Source organism: Apus apus, chromosome Z (assembly GCF_020740795.1).
Source record: "Apus apus isolate bApuApu2 chromosome Z, bApuApu2.pri.cur, whole genome shotgun sequence".
In the NCBI taxonomy this organism is placed as follows: domain Eukaryota; kingdom Metazoa; phylum Chordata; class Aves; order Apodiformes; family Apodidae; genus Apus; species Apus apus.
In genome coordinates, this window is record NC_067312.1 from 25,158,824 (window position 1) to 25,178,140 (window position 19,317).

At 35.0% G+C, this 19,317-nt stretch overlaps 2 protein-coding genes across 5 annotated transcripts in view; one reads left to right on the forward strand and one right to left on the reverse strand.

The window, feature by feature from the left end:
- The window catches only part of SCAMP1 (secretory carrier membrane protein 1), a 186,931-nt gene extending 185,688 nt beyond the window's left edge, over window positions 1-1,243 (reverse strand). The window contains exon 1 of the mRNA XM_051641902.1: window positions 1,235-1,243. The gene's annotated coding sequence lies outside the window, so the exon portion shown is untranslated. The remainder of the gene's footprint in view (window positions 1-1,234) is intronic.
- Window positions 1-19,317, forward strand: part of AP3B1 (adaptor related protein complex 3 subunit beta 1) — a 211,450-nt gene that overhangs the window by 138,645 nt on the left and 53,488 nt on the right. For all 4 annotated transcript variants that reach the window (XM_051641898.1, XM_051641897.1, XM_051641899.1 and 1 more), the window contains 6 exons: window positions 1,543-1,719; window positions 7,085-7,271; window positions 8,241-8,371; window positions 10,558-10,669; window positions 12,477-12,633; window positions 15,307-15,481. In XM_051641898.1, the coding sequence (XP_051497858.1) occupies window positions 1,543-1,719; window positions 7,085-7,271; window positions 8,241-8,371; window positions 10,558-10,669; window positions 12,477-12,633; window positions 15,307-15,481 (939 nt within the window). The remainder of the gene's footprint in view (window positions 1-1,542; window positions 1,720-7,084; window positions 7,272-8,240; window positions 8,372-10,557; window positions 10,670-12,476; window positions 12,634-15,306; window positions 15,482-19,317) is intronic.

Genomic DNA, 19,317 nt, shown 5'->3' on the forward strand with positions numbered 1-19,317 from the left:
ATTCTGAACCTTAATAATCTATTTGCATTTGTCACCTTTTACGAATGTAACTGGAAAGCAGTACTTCCAAACTTTATGTGCATACAGGGTAGGATACTTAATTGTTGGTTCTCGTAATTCAGATAAATTGACATTCATATATGAATAACTGACATATGCCGGAAAAGTAATTAAAACATTTATAAAAGATGCTAAGAATTTGTGCTTTGAGAAACTAGTGCTGAATTTCTGAAGCTTGTTTCTCCTGTGAATCTTTACCTAAGGCAGAACCCACTCAGGCGTAAGTGTAAACTGGTTTAAATAGATCACTGTATAGCATAGGGAGTAATTGAAGGTGATAGTACAAATGTTTTTACTATTTTAGAAAAGCAGCAGAATTAGCTGAAATTGCAGGTATATTTGGAAGTTTTCATTTTTTCTAAATTGGAGTGAGTAATATGTTAGGATAGAACAGTTATGGTTTTTTCCCTAATGTTTCAACATCTGTTGAACAGGACTCTGTATAGAATGTGAGAGTACCACAGTTTGAACACACCATGCAAGACATCCTTCTGCCTAGAATTTTCTCATTGCATACATTCTTTCTTCCTCTCAAAAAAGGAGAAAGATGTTTTCAGGGAGGAATGTAATACAGATGCAGTGTTTAATTTGACCAACAGGTAATACCGGCTAGTGCTCCTTTAAAAAAAGTGTGTGTATATTATTTCATTTAATTCTTAACTACTTCTAGCTAAACTCTGTGTGGAGCTTGAGCTTCTGTTTCCTTTAGTGCTTTTTCATTTTACTTTCCCTCTGTCTAAGATAGTGCTATGCCGTTGAAGTCAGCACCATACTCTAGGAGTTCGTCAAAAACCTGCTACTGCCAGCAATTTCAGTGAAACAGACAAGTGGATGCAACACAGTAAGATTTGTGTGTAGGTCCTGGTCAGTGTTTTCAGTTAAGGAGTTTGATCCTATTAAGAAATTGAGAACCCTAATTTTTAACCCTTGTCTCTCCAAAATTCTGTGTTCAGCTGACCTTGTACCTTTGCAGAAATACAAATCTTACTGTGGTAAGATTTTAAATAGAAACGAAGGAATGATAGCAATAGCATCAATGAGATTCTTGTGCTTTTAAAGTAGAAAGTTAGGATTTGAGAAGGTTGTATTGTTGTAAACCATTTCGCTATTAATATAGTAAAAGAGAAGCAGGTTTTTTTCTGCATAACGTGATGGCAAGAATTCCCATCCACACCTTGAAGGGGTTGATTCTCTTCCCAACTGCCACTGTCTTGTACTGTGAATTATAAACACATCCCTTCTGTGTGCCTGTGCCTTGTCAACTCATAAAGCATGGTTTTTGAGGCAGGATATATATCTTACATGCGTACAAATGTTTGATCTACCACAGTGGCCATATTGAACAGGATTTAATTTGCTTGGATTTCTTGTGTGGCAATTGTGTTTAAACAGTATCTTTTGTAACTTGTTACTGAACACATAAATGTACACATACACAAGTACCACTCTGTGAAAGTGTTAAAGTGTGCAATGTTTTCTCAGGTTCCAGTAGCCAGAGCCAGCATTCTCTGGCTCATTGGAGAGTACTGTGAACGGGTTCCAAAGATTGCACCTGATGTCTTGAGAAAAGCAGCCAAGAGCTTCACTAATGAAGATGACCTTGTGAAGTTGCAGATCTTAAATTTGGGCGCAAAACTCTACTTAACAAACTCCAAGCAGGTAAGCTTAAATCCAGAAGTGTACACATGTACAGATTTTTTACAGTCTCTATAGATCAGTGGTGATTTTGTTTATATAAGTAACCAAAACCAATCCATATTATTCTATGAAGAAAAGCTGAACATCAGTTTCCAAGAAATCTTAACAGACTAAATCTAACCATGAGTCTTTGAGTATGTGCTGGATTGCAAATACTAATGTAGTGATGAGATGGCTCTTCTTTACATCTTTTTTTTGTGGGTAAGTTGTGGATTTATAATTCACATCAATAGGAAGGATTTATAAATTGCATTACTAATGCCAGATTTGTGATTTTCCAGATGTGATTTGCTGTTTTCTGGATCTAAGACCAGAATTTTCAAGGAAGTACTGTCAATTGGAGCAAGAAGCTGTGAATTTTTTTCCAGAATATCTAAAAGGAGATGCCAGTAATAGGCCTCATTATGTCTTTCCTTCAGCATTCATCTTAAAGACAGTAACCGGTTTTCCTTTTTCTGTATTTCTTACTATTTCACTTTACCCTGTGAAGAGGGTGGTTTTTTCAGTGTCTCTAATAATAAGATAATTTAAAAGTGTCAGAGGGTACAAAAAAGTTGAACTCAGATCTCCAGGAAGCTGAAAAAGATAGCTATGACAGGTGTCAGCTGCCTCTTCCTTCTCAATTACAGCACTGTGAACTCTCTGTCTATGGAATACAGCATCTTGACACTAATTTTCCACTTAATTCTAATTAATTACTGTAACAGATTGTAAAACCAAAGAAAATGCAGAATAAATATATTTTCCAATGTAAATATATGTATCATATAACATATATGTAGAATAAATACATATTCTGAAATGCATACACTTTCTGTGCTGCTGGACTTTGTTTTACAACAGCTTGGACAGCACAGGATCTTGTACCTCTGCAACACTGGTGTCTCCTTGTTGCTTGATAGCTATATCCAACTGCAGACTTGATCTGTCTTAAGACTTTATTATTTAGGCCATGTGGGAGATGCACTGTCTTGCAGCGCATTCAGATAAGAATGAATGCATGTCCTCCGCTTATACAGTCTAAAATGGGCAGTAACAAAAGGTCACTTCTTTCTGTCAGTGCTCATCTTGATGGAAAAGCTAACTGAGCCAAAGATTGGGTTGATTATCTAAACTGTCTCCTTTTGGCCCATTACATAATATTTACTTATTTTCCATGTAATTTTTGTAATGCTACACTAATTTTTCCACACCGTATTTGGCCAAAAATCCATTGCCGACAAGGAGATGATGATTTCTGTGATGCTCTTTTGCCACTTTCACATCTTAATACATTATGAAATGTCATTTTAAGTGTTGCGTAACCTTTATTCAAATACAATAATGATGATAAAGTGGAAGAAACTGTCTTCTGAGATGCCTGCTAAGTTATTAATTTCATCAGAGGGTGTTTTCTTTTAGTTTTAGGTTATGGAAAAATAAGTTGTCTTGCCAAATGGCCAAGTTAATGTACCAAATTTTAACAGAGTAGGTTGATGACTTTTCACTTGATTCAAAAACTAGAGTAAGATGATTTTGCCTTCAGGAGCTGGCAGCAGTCTTCCTATATCTACATCTTTATTCCCAGGAGTAGCTCTTCTTTACTCACTCAGTATTAAAACATTTCTTTATAGAATTACTTCAGTTCCTAAAGTGTCTGGGCATTTTTCAGTCTAATTTCTCAAACTTGAAGGCAAAGCTTGTACACTTGACTGCTCAGTTGTCAGTCTGTCTGTTTCTCCTCACCCCATTTTTTGTCCTTGTATATGTTACCCACCAACAATATGCTTTTTAACCCTTTATCAGTTTTATCTAAAGTTAATGGAGTCATGAAAATCTCAAAGATAAAATGTCACTTTATTGAAAAGTAGTGGCGAGATAGCCAAGACTCAACACCAACCAAACACATGAAAAGTGCTCTTTCCCCAGGTGAGGGAAAGGCAGGTAAAACTCTTCTGTTAAGTCTTGCATAGAGAAAAGTACAAAATCCTGGAGGGGTTAAGACTTCGTTCTTTTTTTTTTATTTCTGTAAATATTTTATTTGCTCATAATTTCCTTAGGAAAACACTTAATGCAGCTCATTCTTAGGAATGCTTTTTAATATTCAGGATTTTTAATAAAAATTTCCAATGTCCTTTAAATCCTGTCAACAATTAATGAATTTTCAAAGACTGTAATTTAAGAAGAAATTTCAGGTTCAATCCTGTCTAGATAAGTACATAGTAAGAACAGGCTTTCCTCTGTTTGTCTGTGTTGTCTGGTAAACTTGCTTCCATATTTCATCACTTTGGGACATAAAAATCCTTATGAATGTGCGAGGATATAAGAGAAATATAAGAGAAAGAGTTATGCAGAAGAAGTAATCTAATTACTTTAGAATGTTTCTTGGATATGACAGGAAGAACAAAGATATTTTGATGGGTTTCTGTTATGTAACACCATAGGAGTCCCACCAGAAAATGTCCCAGGTAGTCCTAGCATGTAAATACATCTGTCAAATATGGTTCAGCACAATAGCCTCGTCTTCGGTAGTGAAAGAATCAAGTTACTGGAAGATGATAATATCAAGGAGTGCATAGATGGCTGTTTTTCTCACATTGTGAGAGAGCCTCTTACCATCTCTCCCAGAGCCTGTTGGTGATACTTGTATTACAAAAATTTTCAAGTGGGGATCTACCAAGAGGTTAATTGCTGCTGATAAAGGAAAGGCATTAAATTCTTAAACAGAACTACTGCCACTAGAAAATTCTACAAATGTTGCTGAAGGATGACTTGAAATATACTATTCATATTAGGCAAACCAAAATGTGCAAAAAATAATAATAGATTCTAACAGTGTGGGGATAAAAGAAATTATATTGTGCCCATATAATGAGCATGTCCAGTTAACAGGTGATGCTGACATACTATATTAAATGTATTATATAATGTATCAGAGTACTGTGTCTTATGAAGCAGTCGTGGTGTCCAGATTCTGTCATTTTACCAAATTAACGTATTTGCTCAAATAATTTTCAGCTTTTTAGGATATCCCTTTGTTGGAAAAACTGATAAATATCAATTAGTTTATTTTTTTATTTTTAATTAATTTATTTATTTTTTTCTACCTCCATGTAGAAAAGCTTTGCTAATTGTTTGGTTGTATTGCCATAAGAGAAGAAAAAAAATATCATTTTTTTGCTGCTTTCCTGGAACCTTTATACTGTTTGATGCTTGCAGGGAGACCTCTTGCAGAAATGGAGCATTCTTCCATAAAAATTTGTTCTCTCTTTATCTGTATTGGATGATACAGAAGAGATGTTTTAGGGGAGCAGAAAGAGAGGAGGAAAAAGGAAAGGATCATCGATAAAATGATACCATTAGAGAAAATGCAGTCTTTCAGGATCACCTCTTTATCTAATTCCATCAATGCTCACTGAAAAAGTGCCCACCATGATAGCAAGGCCCTCAGCTCTTCCCATTCCTATAGCAATTCACAGGCAGAGACCACTGTGTTTTATGATCCATTCTGCTGAGCTTTCTTCCATGACATCAAGGAGCCTTGTTTTGTTTTACAGAGAAGTGATGGCAAAGGCTGCAGGAGGTATCCCTCATTTACTTTAATTCATGCTACCTGGGAACCCTCCCTTCCAATTCCATTTAGATTGAACAGCATAAATCCTGCATGAGTACAGATTACGTATGTTCTGCCTGATACAGTTGTTTCAGATTGTATAGCCTGATATAGAAATAGCTGCCAATAAGCTATGAAAAATATATGGGAATGTTTTATCTTTCACAGAGCTATGACAGTACCTGGAGGGAAAAAATATCTTTTCATAAAACCATCCTTGATTATCAGAGTGAAAAAAACCAAAAAATATTTCACTTAAAGGTTTTTTTAACTATGCTTTTATTATTACTTTAATATAATATGACTAATTTATTCAGATCTTTTGATACCATAGGGTATTTTGTGAAGTGCTTGCATACATTACATTTTATGTGGTTAAAATCAAAACCGTTGTTTGTTTACTGTGTATTTCACTTACAGGAATTAAACAATATTCTAAAAAATGTTTTTACATTTCTAGAAAAAACTTCCAACTTTCATCCTCAAGGTGGAAGTTATTAAAGTCAGCTTTTCTTAGGGAATAGCACATAACAAAATTGACTGTTTTTTTTCCTGCATAATTTTCTGCTTCCATAATTGAAACTGTGTTATTATAACAATACCTTGATAAAATAGATACGCACACAAGGTTGTTTCTTTTTATAAAGAAAACAAATCCTCCTTGATGATGCATTTTTAAGTCTGTGTTATTTATCCATTCTGAGGTGAAATGCTAAAAATTTACTTCCTTAGTATGATTTGGGTTATCTTGCTCTTTTTCTTATTTGCTTGTACATAAAGAAAGTGGCATGCTTCTTTGAAATATATCTGGTGGCTACAAGTCCATTCAGCAGTATTGTTACCCTGCTACACCACATAATTTCTAAGAAACTGGGAAAGTTTTCCGGTTTTTTATTTTTATATATATATATATATATGTTTTTAAAATTAACTGAATTATTAAAAAAACTTAATACATGATAATATTCTCAGACATCAAATTAGGAAGTACTATTATGCTGTAAAAAGCTGTGATAATATAAGTTGCTCTCTTACATAAATAAATAAATGACCGATATTACTGGAGGCTTTAAGCTCCAAGAAAAAAAATATGGAAGAAGTCTTTTATCCTGGTTTTTAGAGGGCATCAGCAGCTTGCTTTTATGAAAAAGTAACAGCTAAATGCACTGCAAATAATTTGCAGTAATCCAGTTCAGTGATTCATGTGTCTGCTTTAATGGGTCATAATTCAGGGTAAAGTAACTGAGTGCAGTCAGAGTGCAGACACTGCTTATGCCAGGGACAGTATCTCTTCATAAAACACACCTCAGCAGAAGCCGTTTGCCAGCCCCCTAATACCCTCTGATGTTTTGATGTCCTGCATATTTTTCCGATTAAGTTTTGAGTGCCATGTTTTTAGTTGTATTTCCACATTCATTATCCTCACGTAGACCCTTCAGCGGGTTTGCCATATATGATTATTTTTTTAATGATGCCTTTCTTTCCACTTCAGCAGTTTAATAATCTAGCACATGGCTGCTTCTCAGTACTCAGCATTCACCTCCCCAATACAGAAGAGGACATGTGCTTTGGCTTCAGAATTCCATTTGCAGCTTTAGAAATGCATATTCCCTGTGGAACAACATTTGTTTGACATAACCATTCATTTTTATTACCTCTTTAAATATGTTTATCCAGAGTTATCAATAATCATAAATAACTTGTATTCTGTTCTTGTCCTGTTTTTTTCCACAGACAAAATTGCTTACCCAGTATGTATTAAATCTCGGCAAGTATGATCAAAGCTACGACATCAGAGACCGTACAAGATTTATTAGGCAGCTTATTGTTCCGAATGAGAAGAGTGGAGCTTTAAGCAAATATGCCAAAAAAATATTTCTGGTACAGAAACCTGCCCCATTGCTTGAGTCTCCTTTTAAAGGTATAACTGCCAAAATCATTTGGTAAATGTTCATTGTGTAAAGGAATGTGGCAGCCTATTCTATTTCAAATATGCTCACAAATCGTGTCACTTAGAAAATACAAGTTATTAATATGCAGGGATACTCACTCTGCTTGCTTGCTTTTCTCTAAGCAAGGTTTGCATGGTGCAAACACCATGAATTTCACTAATGATAAATCCTGACAAACTGATCCACTTCTGTTCATGTGGATGTTAAATTTTATTTAAATAACGGAAGGTGTGTCTTTGAGGAAAACTATTCTTCTATTTAGGAAAATAGCTCTAGTTGTTTACCTGGACTTTAATAGAAGATTGTTAATGAGAGTATTGCAAATTCTTTATGAATCTGAAAGAAATTTAATCTCAGTAGATTAGGTTTTTGTTATTTTTCTCCAAAATCATAATTTTCCCTATGTGTTTTCGCTGTCTTTTTTTATAGGTAGGAAGTACTGTCTTGTCTTCTCAAGTTAAAAGGTTATCAGGTTATCTTAAGTAAAAATGCTCTTTTTTGGTTACAATTTGCAATCTTAATTTTCATACTTACTTAGTCCTAGTTTTGAAGCTATAAGAGGAGCTCTATTTTGAAGAAATACTATTAAAATTCTGGATGTGTTTGTGCCAAGACATGTATATGGATTGTTTAACTGTGCTGTCATTCTTAATATTCACAGTAAAGTAATTTTTAGAGAAGCTACATTTCAGAGCAACACCTCTGAACACACTGACTGATTAGCTTTTTTATTGACCATTATGGGGGAGATTATTGTAATCTATGGACTGAAATCAGTTTTTTGACCTATGAAGAGCTTCCTAGTTTATATTTATTCCATGACATTTGAGGTAATATAATGGCAATTACCTTTAGCCCTGATTAAGATTGCTCTTTGTGGTAGAGCTGGTGGTGTTGGTGTGTTTCTCCTCTCTCCCCCCCCCTCTTTTTTTTAATAGATCGGGATCATTTCCAGCTCGGCACCTTGACTCACACGCTGAACAGCCGCGCCACCGGCTACCTGGAGCTGTCGGACTGGCCGGAGGTGGCGCCTGACCCTTCTGTCCGGAATGTCGAGGTAGCCGAGTCGGTATGTCAGCATCATTAGAAGTAACTTTGCTGAAAGCATGCATGGGTAGAGACTGTTAGCCTAAAGTTACAAGTATTTAAATATTGCCTGTACACTATACTGAAAAACTTGGTGCATTTGAACATCGGTGTTGCTTATTTTGGCTTGGAAACAGAACATTTGGAAACCTGCACGCTGCCTGCTCTTTTTATTTTCAATGAGATAAGTAGGTCAGGGGTAGGCCACTTCTGCTTCACTGGTGGCTTAAATGGGCTTTTTCCCCTTCCATCTCACTTTTTATTTCTTACCTCTTATATTCGCTGTGCTGCAGTATTTTAATTGCTGTTAATGATGAGTGCAGCCGGCCTGCCAAACTAGGGGGTGAGCTGAGGTTTGTTAATGGACACGTCCATGTCTAAACAGAAAAGAGTAGGTAATATAAAGAGAAGGAAGCAACAAGGGTACATATTTTGTATGTTTCAAAGTGTAAAGTTTGGAATAGGTGGGGGTTTACATTTTAGATAATCTGGAGAGAATTAGGGAAGTTTACAGTAGGAAAATGTCACCTGTTAGGGCACAAGTAATTTTTTGACATCACAGGGCTGCTCTTCTACTACCAATAGCTTCTTGTTACTGGATTGTAAACTCAGAGGCAAAGTCATGTTCTGTTACCAGTGTTGATTTTTGCATCAGGTACCACAGTACTAGTACATGTCAGTAAAAGCTACTGAACAGTGACAGAAATACAAATATATCAGAATGTAGTGTGCTGATGGTGCTCCTGGAGTTAAGTTATTGTAACGGATGTAGCCAGAAAAGCACATGGACTGTGTTGGGAGGTAACTTGTACAGTAATTCACACATTAATTAATTTGCGTGTACAGTGTTAGGCATAGAATGGGTAGAGAACGTTGTAAAAACAGAAGTTACTTGCAGAAGCCAGTGGGCAGCAATGTGGTAGAACAGGCATTCTCTTTAGTATTATTTGTCTACCTTATATACATTTCAGGAAAATAGACTTTTGTTTACAAATTTCTGCTTTTATGGGAGGGATCTGAAGGGAGTAAGCTCAAGAGGAGCATTATAAGTTAAAAGGTTGGCATGAAAGAGTGTGTGGAGACACCTTTGTCCATAGAAACAGAAAGCATTGTAGGAAATTGATCAAATGGAGTAACATCCATCTAAAACATAATAGAAAACATATCCCCCCAACCATTTAAACCTCAAAACAAATGAAAATCCTACCCTGTGTTTTTTTGCAAGTATTTTCTTTGGATAGTTTCCCATTGACACTAATTTTGTGGTTCCTCCAATACTGGATGTGCCTACAGAATGTATGTGAGTGAACCTGAGTTGTTAATCTGCAATCCGCAGTTAAATTGTCATGTATACATAAAAGAATATCGGCTTTTTAAATTACGAGTTCCTGGGTGGAGCATTACAAAGCTTTACCAGCCCTCAGTGTTTAAAAGGAAGCCAGGATGTCTCTAGAGCCGTACACCATTGCCAGTCACTGTTAGAGCTCTTTCCAAACTTCGTCTTCCAGATCGGAGTGATCACTGAGGCAGACCTCTATCTTTCTATTGATATAGCTATCTGCCTATTTGGTTTTCTAGTGGCCTGAGTTTTTCTTCTACTTGCCTCATAGTATAGGGTGAAATGGAAAGAAAAAAAGTCTAGCAAAATTCCTGCCACATTCTAGTGTTCTCCAGGTGGTAAGAATTACTTTTATTTGGAGAACTGAAAAGAAAGTGAAATATAATTCCTCTGTGGCTGCTGGAACTCGTGCTGCCTACTGGGCCCACATCTATTTTCCCCTTAATACTTCTGGGTGGGGACTAGCCATATTTACCCTTCATTCTAGTCATAGGCTAAACTCAGCTGGATCCGGAGATAAAACTCTGAAACTTCAGGTTCTTTTGGCATAGAAATTCATTTATGGATTGTGATGGTTTTAATCTGCCTTAGTAAACCTTTTTCCAGACTCTCTAATAGGCATATCTCACCTTTCATAGTTATGTACAGAACTTTTCATTCTTCTAATTGTGCAAAGTAGGAGAAGTTTTAATAGTGTATCTTGACTTGCATAAGAGAAGTTATTTAGAAACTGCTTTTAATACTATTACTGTGATCGTTTTCCTTTGCTGTGTTGTGTCTATGTGTTTGTATTGCTGATAGTAAAACTAAACTTAAGTTGAAACTTACAGGGAAAGGAATGGACTGGAATTCTAGGTAAGACAAAGAAAGAGAAAGCTGCAGAAAAGTTCTACTCTGACTCAGAAGAGGAAGAAGATGAATCTGCTAGTACCAGTGCATCAGGTAGGTATTTGGAAAGCAACTTGCATCTCCACTGTCTGGAGAACTGTATCTGCAGAATTGGCCACTACTTAAAACGAATCTGAAAAAAATTCAGAAAAAAAAGGGAGAGCTATGTATGAGATCAGGAAGTCAGGGAGAAAATTATGCATTCAATGTAGCTGTGTCATAACTGCTGAATTTACAGATATGGATTTTGTGTTTATTAAATAAGTTGTAATTTGCTTTGTTTCCCAGTTGAAAAAACTTGACATACTGTTTTCACACAGCTTTGAGTCTAGTAAGAGTAGTGAGAGTTTGTAGCTTCAATTAAAACTAAAGGCACCCAATATTTTGCAGAAGCACCCATATGCTTGACTATTGGGAACACTAAGTTTTCAATATTTAACTTGTTTAACTGTGTGGTCTTCCATAGGGTTTATTCAGTAACTGTGTTGTAATGTTGCTCTCAAGTTCTCTGCAATGTTTTCTATTTATTGTAATGGGAGTGATGATGAAGAAGGTAACTAACAGCTATCTATCAAATTCAGTGAGCAAAGGTTATTTTGACCAGTCTGCTACTTAATGCCAGATAGACAGTTTGCCAAGACAGCCATTTCCAGTAGATGTTAATATCATTCAGATGTAATGAAGAATATAATTCTCCCAGGTCCAGGCTTACACAGAAAGTATTTAGCATTAGACTTTAAAGAATTACCAGCATCTACTTGAATGGAAGAGAGGCACTTTAAAATCTTAGAATTGTATAATATGCTGAGTTGGAAGGGACCCATGAAGATCATCAAGTCCAACTCCTGTCCCTGTATAGGGCACCCCAAGAATTACACCATGTGCCTGAGCACATCATCCAAATCCTTCTTGAACTCAGGCAGGCTTGGTGCTGTGACCACTTCCCTGGGGAGCTTGTTCCAATGCTCAACCACCCTCTGGGTGAAAAACCTTTTCCTGATATCTATCCTAAACCTCCGCTGGTTCAGCTTCCTGACATTTCTCCAAGTCCCGTCACTGGTCACAGAAGTGAAGAGATCAGTACCTGTCCCATCTCTTCCCCTCGTGAGGAAGCCATAGAGTGCAATGAGGTCTCCCTCAGCCTCCTCTTCTCCAAGCTGAATAATCCAAGTGACCTCAGCTGCTCCTAATAAAATATCCCATCCAGACCCTTCACCATCCTCTCCTTTGGACACTTTCCAATAACTTGCTGTTCTTTTTATGTTGTGGTGCCCAAAATGGAGCTTCTTGCCTCTCATTCCTAAACTGAGGAAATACACAGAAGAAGTGCTTAAGAATTGTGTCACTGAAATTCATGATCTCTGAAGCAAAAAAATAATATGTTCACTTTAGATATTTGAATATTTGGTAACTATATGAGTAAGTAGAGGATGAGTAATTTATCCTTACTTGCAAAAATTTATCATTACTATTAGTATTCAAGAACAGATTATCTAATAAACAATTACAATCTTGCAATTAAGTGAATATATAGATTATAGAATTTGAGGTAATCTCCAAGTCTTGCTAGGATTACGTAATTTTGAAGAATACACATACAATTAATTTATGATTGGGCTTTCTAATTTGAGAAACTCTAATACTGTAGGCTGAAGAGGACAGGTCTTTAACCAATGCAGTTTTGTAAACATTAGGGGAAATGTATTTTCTTGCCTGCTTTTGACACAAGGTAAATAATGCTAAAGCTTGCAATCAGAGCTTAAAATACTAAAAAATTATTTATTTAAAACAAATTTGCATTTTAAATTACTAATTATGTACAATATTTAGAAAAATATTGTAAGAGTTGTTTTTATTTCAGGGAGCGAGTCTGGCAGTGAAAGTGAGGAGGAAGACAAGGAGGAAGACAGCAGTGATGAGAGTAGTGGGAATTCCTCTTCCAGCGAAGAATTAAGTGACACTGAATCAGACAGCAAAGAAAGTACTGCAAAGAAAACATCTAAAGCTGCTGATGAAAGGTAGCTATGGATTTGTATGGTTTAATATTTTTTTTTTATACTATCTGTTAAATCACTCTTCCTGTAAACAGTCTGCTCAGTCTTTTGGGGTATATATTGGCCAAGGAGTGTTATCTCCTGTTTCAGTGGATGTCAGTAACATTGAGTGTGTGAACTGGTTTCATATTTTCATTAATAAGATTACTCTTATGTTTGGAATTAATTTCTGACTTCAGTAAAATCTTGGGTGGCTTTTTGAAAATTGATGTAACCTTGGGAGGCTGAATAAGTGATCAAACAGTTGTGTGAAACACTTAATTACCTTTTGCAGCAATTTTGCTGAGAGCTAAAATTAAGTCCTTCAACACTTTGCCATTATGTAACTAAGACAATTGATTTTTCTAAATAATGTTATATTAAAAAGATTATGATCAAATATTAGAGGCAAGGGCTGTGAAGAGAAACGGTCATAAGATATTTAAGTGTTAGCGCTTTTTAAGATTGCCCATTATCAACAGCATTATAATGTATTAAAGTATCATTAAAATTTTGAGTAATTGGGGCTAATACCTTGGATTGTATGAATCTGTTTCTTCCACTGCTGTCAGCAAGTGGCCTCTGCAGACATGATCGCCCTTTAAAACTCTGTACTCTGCTGCCAGCTCACTTGATGAGTTTGCAGCTCAGCTCAGTCGTGGCTGACAGCGCTGATTGGGGCGCAGTACGCACTCTGCTCCTTTTATTACAGACAGTAATTAAAGCAGCTCGCCTTGCCACTTCCATAACAAACACAGCATAATGCCCTAATTATGACTTTATTAATTTAAGTCAGGATTTAATGATTTTAAAAGTGATTTATATTGGTTTTCCTGTTCAGAACAAATGAAATCTGTAGGTTAAATTAATACAGGCTTTTCATCATCGCAAAGTTAAAAAGCTAGTTACCAGTAAATTCTTTTCATTAGAATGACATCTGAAATTTTAAGCAGTAAAGTAAACAATGACTATCCATCAAAACTGGCTGCTGTAGAATAAAGTAACATTTCTAATCTTCAAATCTAGTTTCAAAGATAAGCTAAAGTAAATTGTCAAAAAACATCGTACTTTGTTTATATAATGGGTTCACAGTAACTTACTTGTTGCTGCAACTACAGCATCTGTTCAATGGCAGTGAAGAAAGTGTAGATAATTTTGTCAGTACCTGTTCTTCATTGTGAAGAACAAACTTTAAACATTATATGTAGTAATTTTTTACGTTTAGCCCATTAATCTCAAACAAGTTTTCAATGTTGTATTATTGAAACATAGTTTTGATATATACCTATTTTCTGCGCTGATTTTGACAACCAGATAAGTTACATGAGAGTGTTTTTGTGAAGTGTACTCTCATTTGATTTTTAGCTTTGCAAGCTTCAAGTTTACTGCTTTCAGAAAAAAATGCTTTTGACTAAAATTTTAGGGGTAGATTTCAACTTCAGTTATATTAGGAGGCATTGTTAGCATAGCTTAAATGTAAATACTGATTTTTAATATTTTTTATTAAATTTTATTCAGACAATTCATTCCTGGTAAGTTCTTGGGAGGGGGAGGGCATTGCCCTATTTTCCTTCCTGAGACATTAAATTCTTCTATTCCTCTCTGTATTTTTCCCTTCTAAAAATGCAGCATAGTACCTTCTTTTTTACAGCTTCTAAAACCAAGTAAAAATTCGTAACAACTTCATTTGAGTCCAGAGGGACTCTTAATAGTTGAGTGGTCTGGATTTGTTTAATTATTGTTGACCTTGTTACCCTTCAAGCACTTTAGTAACCACTTTATTGTCTTGGGGAGGAAGCTGAATTAGGTGATGTACAAAGCACCTGATTTGGAAGTATAACATGGTTGCAGATCCAAGAACAGAGATTTTTTTTTTTCTATATGCAGTGCTAATTTATCTCCATGATAACTCTTAGATTTCCTGCAATATTTCTAGGTAGTAACCCCAGCCCTCCAGCCTGAGACAGAAGAGTGATCTACTAACTGGCACTTTTAGTATTATTGGCAGCAAACAAGGAAGATTTTCAAACTATTTAGTACATGTTAGCACAGAGCAACATAATCCAACACTTTACTCTGTGAAGAATAGTGTCTCTGAAGTACATTAGCTGTAAGGTACTCAATATGATCAAGGATGTCAGAATGTTGTAACTCTTCTGTATAAATTCTTTAATGGGTTGAAATACTTGTATGTATTATAGATCTTATTTCTACACAGTTTGTTTTAGAAGAATTAACAAATGAATTAATTCAATGCATTGATTTTACTTTTTTATGCAATACTACTTTGCAAAAACATCTTACAACCCATCAAAATTCTGTTAATCCTAGGTGGAATAGTCTGAAAGTTTCTTTATATTAAAAAGTGTATATTTGATGTATGCAATAATATTTTTAGTATTTAATTAGTTCACAGATTTGTTTCCCTGTTTTGATGGTTCAGATGATATGTGATGATTTGTTGTGTCATGTGATAGAACAATTTTTGGTAACCTTAAATTAGCTACTACTTCTGCCACCTTAGCTGAGTTTTTTAACATGAATAAATAGTGACTTAAAACTCATTTTAAAAGACTTTGAGATGTTAACTTAGGATATTCCCTAAGCAGATTCCTTTGGTGGTTTTACATGTCTTTTAATTTTTTTTTCAATATGTAGTGATTCAGAGGACATTAAAAAAAAAGCAAAGAGGATCTCCAAAAAGAGAAGCACATCTAGTTCCTCTGGTACAGAGTCCACATCATCAGAAGAAAGTTCTTCAGATTCCAAGTCAGGATCAGACTCTGAAAATGACTCTGAGTCTGGAAAATCTAGAAATGTTACATCTAATAAGGTAAAATACTTTTTTTTTAAAACCCCTATAAAATCTGAAAAGATGCATCTAGTCATCTATATGTGTTCTTTCTGTGGAAATGGAGATGTGTAATGATTTTACGGATAACTAAAAATAAAAAATTTCTGAAAAAAATTGTTGGCCCTTTCATTAAAAGGCTAATCCTAAAGCAACTTGGTAGTCTAAGCAAATAAAAATATTATATACATATATATATTGTATATATAGAATTACTACAGGAGCTGAGTCTTACAGGAAACAAAATCAAGAAACTAATGTTAGTACATTGTTTCAAGACAGTTCTAGTGGAACCACTAGTTTTTTAAAAAAAAATCCTGTTAAATTTGAGAATAGTACAGTTAATGCATCTATAATTGAGGTATATACATAGATTAGTAGAATAAATATTCGTAATGAGTAATCAGCTTTTTATTGCTGTATGTGTTTGATAGCAATAAAGCTTATAAAGGGTTCTATTACTTCTAATAGTATTAGCTTTCTTACAGTATTTATGGAGTAGTGAACTTCCAAATACATTTTTTTTAACTTGTATTTGGAAATGTGTGAAGATACAGAAGTGTTCAAGAAAGCCATTCATATGTCAGTTAAGTTATAATTGCTTACCTTAGTGAAGAAAAAAAGAGGATAAAAGTTCATTTTACTCAAACAGGCATTATAGATCTAAAGCTATTAGCATGAATTGGTTTGTGTTTCTCTACCTACTTTTAATTTAAAAATAAATAAATGAGGAACTTTATGCTAAATCTGTTATGGTAGAAGAAGATTTCTGAAACTTACTTTTCTGTTATCAGATTATTTTCTGTGCATTTCTTTCTATGTATTTTATAAAAACCTGAAGGGTAGAATTGTAGCTCAGATGCTACCATTTTAGTGCTGATAGGTGGATTTGAAACCGAAGTGATACTCTGATGCATTTTAAATTAAGCTAACACATTTAGGTCAAGACTCATATACAGATTGCTGAGTAGTCAAAGCAGACATTGTTTGTTGTATTTAATGCAATTGTAGCAGCTGGTGGACAGGTGTGTTTTGAACATTTAACATGAAGGTTGTAGCTTCATTAAGCTGTTTTGGTGTGCATTTCATTTAATTGAGGAGGTAAGGCTCTCCATTTCTCCAGATCTTGAACTTATGTTGTTCGTGGTCTTTGTTTTGTAACGTTTGGAACTCTGAGTTAACTTTAAGTTCTAATCTGCTCCCTTCTTTTACTAAGTAGAACAGAATAGAAATAAGAGTGTAGTGTTTGAGAAATGGAGGAGACTGTGTTTCTGTGGCTTGATCATTGTTTTCTGCCCAACTGCCACACTGGGTAACACGCCTATGTCTACTTTTTTTCTAGTAGAGAAGCCAAACTGGGTCTTGGCAAAAAAATTGTAGCACAACAAACGTAACCTGAATCCTCTCAGACTAAGCTCCTTTTGACACAAATTAATTCTAACAGTTTGCAGTTTCTCATTTTAGCACAGTATTTTTTCACCAGAAAATAACAGGTCTAGTTCTGAGAACCCACTGCAAAACCATACTCAGACAGCAGTGCCTTCTCCCTGCTACATTAGTCCATTTTTCTTAGGATATCAGCACCATTGTTCATTTTCTTTCACTAGTTGTCTGAAGAGTTCTGGTTCTTTCAAAGGATTTGTGAGGACTGTTAGGTGGAGCTATGTGATGATAACCTAGATAAGCCCTTCCAAGCTGGAAAGAAAAGCAGTTGTTAACCAACTTTGAAGAGCATTATAGATAAAGTCTTGTATAGAGCCCTTGTGTCAACATACATTTCATATTAACTACCCGTATTAATTTTACTTCCAGGAAAATCTTAGATATCTTTTCAGGCCACTGAGGAAGCAGACATTTTCAGTGAGGCTCTTAGAAATGCACGTTTTTATTCTGATAGATTTTTATTGGAGGAGTCATTCCTTATATTGTCCTGCTACAGGGTATCCTGAATTTAGTCAGTGTGTATGGAGAGAAGATTCATTAGGGTTTCCCTTCCTTTTAAATAAGACAGAAAACATTTTCTAAAATATATATTGATAAGAGTAGTTAGTAGACTCTATTTTATATCTTCTCAGTTTGACACACATTATGAACTAGCTGATATTTTGGTTGGTGTTTACCATACTGTATGTTTTGTTGGGTACTGTTGCCATGTTCAGCAGATTTTTCATAATAAAAAAGGTGATTACACTCACATGGGAGCTTAATTTGTGCATACACCCATGCATTCACAACCATTCAAAAAGGTTAAAAAAAAACTTCAGATTGTTTTTCTTGGATATATTCATAATGCTTTCATGTTTTTTTCTCTTCAGTAATCATTTTGAAAAAGCTGTTGTGTTCACTGTAGTTGAGCTGCAGAGAATAGAAAAGTCACCCTCTTGCACTGCAGTGTTATATGTCCTTTTGAAATATGGGTTGTTTGAGATGTTGAGATACATATTATGCTGTAAGCATAAATACTGTAGAGCTAAAATGCAGATTTGATGATGCATATATAAGTAGGTGTCTCTACAGTGGGATTTTAAAACCAGCTACTGCTGACCTCCTTATACAAGTATAATATAGTCACTCAGCTGTTAAAAACCTGATCCACTATTTAAAAAATATACAAAAACAAATTGTCTATCCTTCTGCCTGATCTCTTTTCAAGTGCTAACACAATGGAAACAGTGGGTGATCTGTCAGTGCATTTGGATTGTCAATGATGGTTTTGTATAAATATTGGGAGGATAAGAAATAAAATTCACACAGCAAAATATGATTTCATCTGCCTTTTCTCTGCAGCTCCATGGCTCATGCTGCGGTGTGAAATTCTCATTTTACACAGTTTGCAGGCGGAGCACATGAATTATGCATTGAGCAAGAGAAATCTCCTGCTTCAAGTCCTATATGCATTTACCAGGTTCTATCTCTATTACCAAGATGAATTGCAAATGGAGAAATGTTTGATGGAATATAGCTTAACTTCTTTGTTTAGTATTCTGCTTTTCCCATAGTGGAATTTCGTGGTAGGAAACTCTATGGGTTATATTGTAGACTTATTTTAAAAAAGAAGAAGAAAAATTGCGTTACAGAGAAATGACAGACACGTCAGAGCCTTTTTATTGTCTTGATTTTGAATGCAAAGCTTTTTTCATTCAACAGAAAAATCTACTGGTAGTGTTTGTTGCAGTCATTGCTATTTATTATTCCTAGAAAGCAAATCAGTTTTCTTTTCTTGGAAAAAACAAGTTAGAATATAATCATGATTGTAATAAGCAGAGCCCATGTGAAGAGATTCCTTTGGTGTTTTGTACAGAATAGGATACAATTAATATATATGTATATCCATAGATAGAAATTAAAAAAAAAAAATGAAAAAATGTGTTTATATAGCATGCATGCACACACACATGTAAGTAGCTGAGCATTTACTTAAGCTTGACACACTTGACTGAAGTAGGATGTAAGACATGATTATACTTCCAACATTAGCTTTATCTTGATTTAGTTAGCATCTGATTTTACATTTTCCAGATGGTAGGGTTGTTTTTTGGTTTGTTTGGGGGTTCTGGGTGGGGTTTTTTTTGTCATTTGTGGGGGGTTTGTGTGGGTTTTTTACAGTAAAGTGATGTAGTTTTAGCACAGTATTCTGATACAATGTGCCGTGGAACTTTTTCATGCCATTTATTACCTTCATGTAATGTTTCTATACTTACACTTTATCCTAGAACCATTTTATTTTATGTTGAATATAAGAAATAAATTCTCTTGAAGGATTTTATCCTCATTTTTAAAGATTAATTACATGGTGGATTCAAAATAGTGCAGAAATG